At 39.9% G+C, this 7,216-nt stretch overlaps 1 protein-coding gene across 1 annotated transcript in view; it reads right to left on the minus strand.

The window, feature by feature from the left end:
• The window catches only part of lonp1 (lon peptidase 1, mitochondrial), a 38,885-nt gene extending 32,680 nt beyond the window's left edge, over positions 1–6,205 (minus strand). Inside the window, exons 1-3 of the mRNA XM_017434744.3 lie at positions 5,640–6,205; positions 3,065–3,153; positions 578–697 (exon numbers count right to left, since the gene is read on the minus strand). Of these exons, the coding sequence (XP_017290233.1) occupies positions 578–697; positions 3,065–3,153; positions 5,640–6,167 (737 nt within the window). The 5' untranslated portion in view covers positions 6,168–6,205. The remainder of the gene's footprint in view (positions 1–577; positions 698–3,064; positions 3,154–5,639) is intronic.
• Between the last annotated feature and the right edge of the window lie 1,011 nt (positions 6,206–7,216).

A 7,216-nucleotide genomic window follows, 5' to 3' on the forward strand; every position in this document is an offset into this window, starting at 1 on the left:
ATGTGACAAGAGTGGCCCATCAGTGAGTCAGACAAACAAGGACCCTAATGAGCCTCCATTGTTAGGAGAGTGAGAACAATTTGCAAGCAATCCAGCTTACATCACATCTCAGCTTTAAAAGCTTGAACTCCATACTCTCTGCTTTTTGAATTGAGAAAGCTCCTCAGAGGAGAAGCAAAATGCCTTCAACTACAGAATAGAAGTCCAGTTGTTTTTTTAAACCTTTTTTGGATTTACCGTGTTGTGGATGACTGAGAATCTACATCAGCATCAAGCTCTGAATATTTCTGTGCAGTAATGGTTGGACAGGGAGATTTGAATGTTTTGTATTATTTCAGAAAATAAACTCTTCACAGACAGTCTGCAACCTTCCATGGGGATACACACTCACAAGCGATATGCAAAACTCAAGCATAGTTTGACCCATTTTTAACCCGGAGACTGCCTGTAGGAGCACTTATGGCGGGTTGGGAGTGAGGCTTAATCAACATCCTGCTGCTGTGTGTTCCAGATCGTGAGAGACCAGAACACACACAGAGAGCAGCTTGTTTACCCCATCAGCTGCAGAGTATCTTACCTGCGGTGGCCCATGACGATCATCCTCAGCTTGTCTCCTAGATCCTGCATCTCATGGATCTGAACAAAGGTCCCCGTAGAATAAACAGCATCGAGGGATTCCACCACATCAGACTCATTACTGGAAGAGACAAATAAATGTTTGTTAAAAAAAAGAAGAAGTTTGTTTAATTGTGTGACTCCAGCTCAGGGGTCTGCAACCAGCAGCTCAGGGGCCACATGTTGTTCTTTGGTCCCTCTGCCTTGGCTCTCTGCAGTTTTGACCAAAATTAATTTGGAAAGAAACTCATTACTAGAAGGGATGCATATCACCTGCGGCTTTTTATGCCAAAGTTTTAACTAAGTTCATCTTGTGAAGAGAAATGACAGAGTTGCAGCCAATTTGGTCAAACCTTGTAAATGACATTATGCACAATACTGTGCTCAGAGTTTGTGTTGGGACTGACTCTCTGCTACTACCAAACCAAACTTTAGCACAAAACTGCGCCCATTTTTGTGTTTTTTTAAAAGTCATATTTCTGTGGCTGCCATCTTAAATTAAGTTGCCTCAAAAAAATTAATTAATTGTAGATGTTCGACCATTAATTACTTTAATAAAGTTTCATGAAAATCTGTTCAGTGGTTCATGGGATATTTTGTGAACAGTCACATGAACACACAAATACTTTCAAAGCATTATCGCCTGCCTTCACCTTTCAGGTATTGTGCATCGGCACTCACTGTTTAATTTAGTTAAGTCAAAGTACCAGAGAAGGATGACAAGTGAATCCAGGTGTTTGTGCTCCAGACCGGAGATCTGGTTGGTCAGAGTTTGCAGCGCCTCATTCATACTGGCGTGAGGTGGGCTGTAAACACCCGGCCAGAATAAAAAAGACAAACTCCTATGGTGAATAGAAAGGTTTTACGCTTCAGAAAAAGTGACTCTAGATTTGGATTGCAGAACTTGCTTAATAGCACAACATCTGTACTACAGCTTTCCTCGATAAAGAAGTAAATTTAACTGCCCTTTGTTTTTCCTAAAAGCTCCATTACTCAATTCCCCTGGTGGAGCTGAAACCCCATCCGATGCAGAGAAGATTCACTGAGCCTCGTTTCAGTGAAACACAAGGCAGCAGAACATTCAAAGTCCTTGTTTATTTTGTTGAGGAGAAGCAGCTCATTCATTTTGTTTGGTAGGGAACAGATGTTCACCAGGTGAACAGAAAGGAACAAAGTCCAAAATCCCTGCGGCTGCAGGGACACCTGCACTGGGACACCTGCACGCTTCCCCGTCTGCATCTCCACGTCCTGCTGAGGGCAGCTATTGATGTTTAGCAGTTGGTCTTTGTTGTAAATTATTCAATTTGAATGAATGATCAACCACACCTGAATTAAACAAAAACAAACAGAGTGAGAGAGCACAGAGGCGAGGAGGCCATCTGTGGAGCCATCTTGGATAGATGCCACGTCACAAAGCAGGAGCTAAAAGCTAAAATTAGCTAAACAAACGCTTAAGTAAAGTAAAGTATCCTTAAGTAAACAGGAAAACAACAGTGCTGACTCCGCATTTTCACAGACAACTATAGACAGGACTCACACAGGCTATATACAGTTCAAACTATAAATGTTATCTGTGGGGTACAGACAAAAAAAAAACTCTTCAAAAGTGTTTGTTTTTTACCTTTGTCCTAAAATGTAAAAATGCTATTATTGTCAACAACATATTATTGACCTTAAATTTCATAACAAACAATATATTTTAATTATTGATTTTCTAATTTCAATTAAATATAATTAAATTAAAGAGTTGCATTACCTTTATTTTGTGCTTCAAGTTTGTTTTGCAGCTCTGGACGAATATTATTGAGTGGGAGAAGGAGTAGAAATGGCTCCGTCTAGCCTAAAGGTTGCAGACCCCTGGACTAATGCCCCTTTTCCACAGGTTCAAAAGGTCCCAGCTCCACTCTAATCGGCTTGCTTTTCGGTCCCTGCTTTTTTGGTCCCTGCTTCGGAGTAGGCCAAGCGGGCCGGCCCTGCTTTCGTGGGTGATGCAAGCTTAGCTCCTGTTCACTCATTGGTCGTGGGTGTGGTCAGATGCAAGGCGCTGTAAAGCCTGAAATCTCCGGCGGATAACAGCTGTCTTACTCCACGCAACAATTGCAGCATCCAGAGCATTTCTTCCACTGCGTCTCTCTTCCTGAAGTCTCAGGAGAATCCCCATAAGTTTAAACAACAGCAACAACACAGGGCCAACGTTGTCCATAGCGCTTTTGTTGTTTACACAACTTGCGCCAAGTGTCTGTAGCGCACACTTCCCCCCTCCCCCCTCACAACACAAGGAGGCGTTCCTCTGCTACCGACCAAACTGGCCGTTGGAAACACGATGCATTTTTTTATAGAGCCGAGCCAAACTGGGCCGAGTAGAGCGGGGCTTCTGAAATAGAGCTAGTGGAAAAGGGGCATTGGTGGTACAAACAAGAACAGCTGTTCCAGAAAAGGAGGGACTTACTTATCATCCTTCTTCAGAAAGACTCCCGCATATGGCTGAGCAAGACGCACCTTCCTCCTCAACAGATCCATCAAGGCTTTGTTCTTCACCTGGCAGGAAGACAGAGACTGACATGAAGAGCAGAGCAGAGCACAGAGCCTGTCTGAAGCATCACCTTTAACCCTGTGGCTAAAAGTTCTGAAAGGCCTTCTGGTGTGGCCCACTGAATGTCAGAGAGTAGGATGATTTTGATCTAACTAACCATCAACATCAAACAGAGCTGCACTGTAGCAGTTAGTTATGAGTAGAGGTAGAGGTAGAGTATTGGTAAATCCAAAAAAAGATTTAAAAAAAAAAACAATATTGGCTACTTTACAAAATCTGCAATCGGACATGCCTGTACTTACTTAATTACTAAGGAAAATTAAGCTGCAGCAGCAGCTGCTACAACCAGCTTGAGGTAACCCACAATTCATTCAATTTAAGTGAGAATGTTTTTCTATACATTATTTTTAAGTGTACAAGTTAGTCTGAGGGTTATTAGACATGTTTATTTAAGTTAACAATTATTGGTATATTTGGTTAAATGAAAAACACATATTGACCAAAAGATATAAATAGGTATTGTGTATTGGCCTTAGGTCGGCCTGATTTCTGAAAATCAATATTGGTATCAGCAATAGAATAACAACCTCTAACTATAAGGACAGCTGAGGCTGTGGGGTCTATTAAACATTTACACTGAAGAAAATACTGATATTGTATGTTTGCTCACTTACAAAGAAATGAACAGTCTCTGAGATTTGTAGTAGTTTTGTTTTCATGGAAAAAGAAAATATCAACTGAGAATCCAGGGGTTCGAAATTTCCTTGCATGAGTCAGAGCTCTGGTTGGACTAACATGTAAAGTACTTAATTTTACTGAACAAAAATCTAAACTCAACACTTTAGGTTTTGCTCTCAGTTTTCAGCTCAGGAAAAATCAAAGCAAAAACAAGTGTTGAGTTTATATTTTTATTCAGTATACTTAAAGTGTACTTCTGTTCTGGTCTGGTTAGAATGATTACAGCACTTGATCATTTTATCGCAGTTGTTTTAGCGCATCGAGTTGGCATTTAGCAACCGATGATGCTTGACTGGACTTGTTGGGAAGCTCACTACAGAACACCCTTGTCTTCCGTTTTCACATTGTATATGATACATGTTTATTTGAGTAAAATCAGGGTTTTTCTTAGTGCTTATGGACTGCACACAGAAGGCATATTCTATGTGTGATTTCCACATGTAAACATTACAGAGTGATACGTGTAACACTAAGCAAGATGGCTGCCAAAATTTTCACCTAGTGCCACCAGTGGCCATTCCAGTGTATACAGCCTACTGCAGCCTGATTAACCCTTTTAGCACCTTAATAATAGATATATTTATTTAAACGCCTGGTCTTTCTTGTCTATTTTTGTCAGTAATTGTGTCAAAAAATGCTCTATGTGTAAATAATTTACACCCTTTTTCCAGAAGAAGTAGAACTTTAAAAATCTGTCAAGTATTTACCTTTCTTATGTAATTCAATACCTAAAACTGTGTGTTATAAGAAGAAAAGGACAAAAACACAATTGAATTTTCTTCAACTTTCTTTTTATAAATTCTTTTAAAGTGCAGATTGAACATTTCTGAGATTGCAAAAATCTAATTCAGTCTATTTTACAACAACTCAGACAGTTTTACATTTCTGGAGCGCCGCAGTGTCACCAGACTAAAACAGCAATATAGGCACACTGAGTTTAGAACTAAAAAACTAAGTAAATGTAATTAAAACAGCTTGTTGACTGTGTTTTAACTGACCCAACAGTGTATTAAATTAAACTGCAAATTTATTCTCTATATTTGTAATTACAATAATAGTTCAGTGCTGATATTAAATATTATCATAAATAAAAAGCTATAATGCAATATCTGATCACATGCTGGTTTAAAATCTGTTCTGAGTTCAGGAAAAAACCTACACTGATTTCAAACAAAGTGACAGTCAACATGTTCACTGATGTCCTCTCAGTCTCCTCATTTACCTCTGTGCATTAAAATTACAATAACTCTAAATATTTTTATTTAGTAATATTATACTAATATATGTAGAAAACAATCGTTATTAGGCAACATGTAATAATATTTAACCAGCATTACTAATTGCATTTTCGTTTTTAAAATAAAAGCAGTTAAATCATGTGACGCATTTTTAAATGCTAGTTTCAACCTGTGAAACTGGTATTTTTGTTCGAGGTCATCATACTGTCTCCTGTCAGCATGTGCTTCAAACGCAATAAGATCCAAGCAGATGTGCGATGACTGAGGGTTAGTAAAGTGGGGGGGCTCATGCCTGCGCTTCACCCCAATATTGGCAGCCAGTGGCAACATGAAAACAAGATGAGCTGCAATAAAACTTCATTTAACGCAGAAATCATGGCAGCCTCTCCCGCAGTAACTGTTTCTGAACAGATTCAGCAAATATTACCAATTATTTATTTAGTTTTAGAGGTAAAAAGTAATAATAAACTAAGGTACCGGGCTGATATGACCCCCCAGCCTGAATCCATGCTCACCTCTATGATCTTTATGAACCGCGGGAAAACCGGGTTTCTGGACACAGCTATCAGCGGGACATTAGGAAACACCTCCGGAACCATCATGGGGGTCAGAGCCGTCATCTGAGCTCCGCCATACGGAGCTTCTTCATCTCCCCCTCCTGACTCCTCTCCACCAGAACCCGCGCTCCCTGCGCCGTCCTCCCCGGACCCGGAGAACCCGGCCCCGCTGGCCCGGTTACTGTAGAACCGAGCCTGGAGGATGCAAGGTCCAGAGAGACAGGTTTTAAGCAGGGGGTCGTCTGCGACCCGCATCCAGCTGTGAAGTCCGGGGAGTCCACCTGCTGTCACTGTCCTGATGATTCCTGTACAGGATGAGTTCTGGGAGGTGGAGGAGTGTCTGAAGAGCCGTGTGGACCGGACCTGGTTCGGTCCTAAAGCCTGGATGAGTGGGGGGACGGGTCTGAGTCTGTATGACCGGTCAAACACAGCTAAATTTCTGTGGAGCTGCCTGGTAGCGTTCATGATCTTCATGTAGGACGCCATGTTGATCGAGAGCTTTCCTTTCCCCAGCGGCACGTGACTGACCACTTCCGGCAACGGATGATGATGTAACAATTGCCTTTTATTATACTCCGTCTTTTTCATTATATGAAAAATAAACATGTCACAAATAATGTAAGACTTGTTTGGGAAATTTTAGACTATTCTGAATTTGTAGATAAGAATGGTTTTATCTTATTCTTAGACTTTTATAGTGTTTAATGCGGTTCAACATAGTTTTATATTCCAAAGTCTTGAGAAGTTTGGATTTGGTAAATACTTCTGTTATTAAAACTATGTACCAAAACAATAACAGCTGTACTGAATTAAGGAGTGGCACTTTTGCAGAGGAATCAGACAGAAGAGTCCAGCTGTCTCCTTGTATCTGTTTCCTTTAGTGGTTCAACTTCTGACTGATCACATTAAAGCCAGTCTACTGAATGGGATATCTGCCACTAGTAAATAACTCATTTTAACACATATGGCTGATGATGCCACGCTCTTCTTATAGAATGAAGATCAAATCCCATTGGCCATCAAAATAATCAATACTTTATCCAAAGCTAGATGGACTCCATCTAAACCAAAATAAACTTACGACCATTAAAGACTGCTCCAGAACTTCAGTTAAAGGCATACCAGTTCAAAATTAAGTAATTTATGTAGGCATAACTATTACAAAGGATCAGAAAAATAGAAGTTCTCTGAATGTCTGCCCTTTAATTCAAAAGACTCAAAAAGGCTAAGCCAATAAGAGATCTTTCATCTAGAGATCGAGGCTAACATAAGCTGCACACCTGGACAATAAGAGTGGGAAAGAAATGGACAAACTACTATTTAATTTATCTGGAAAAATAAGTCTCAGTAATTTGTGAACTCTGTATTATTAATTCATATTCAAACAGGGGGCTAATCTGTTTGTCATTCTCCACTTTGAACAATAACTTTAATATAAACTGGATTTGTCACTTCTTTAAATCCCTGGCCTCTGAAACACAATTCTATTTCATATTTTTTTTCAAACTTGGTGGTTTGAATTTTTTTCTTAGTTT

Source organism: Kryptolebias marmoratus, linkage group LG18, assembly GCF_001649575.2.
Source record: "Kryptolebias marmoratus isolate JLee-2015 linkage group LG18, ASM164957v2, whole genome shotgun sequence".
In the NCBI taxonomy this organism is placed as follows: Eukaryota; Metazoa; Chordata; class Actinopteri; order Cyprinodontiformes; family Rivulidae; genus Kryptolebias; species Kryptolebias marmoratus.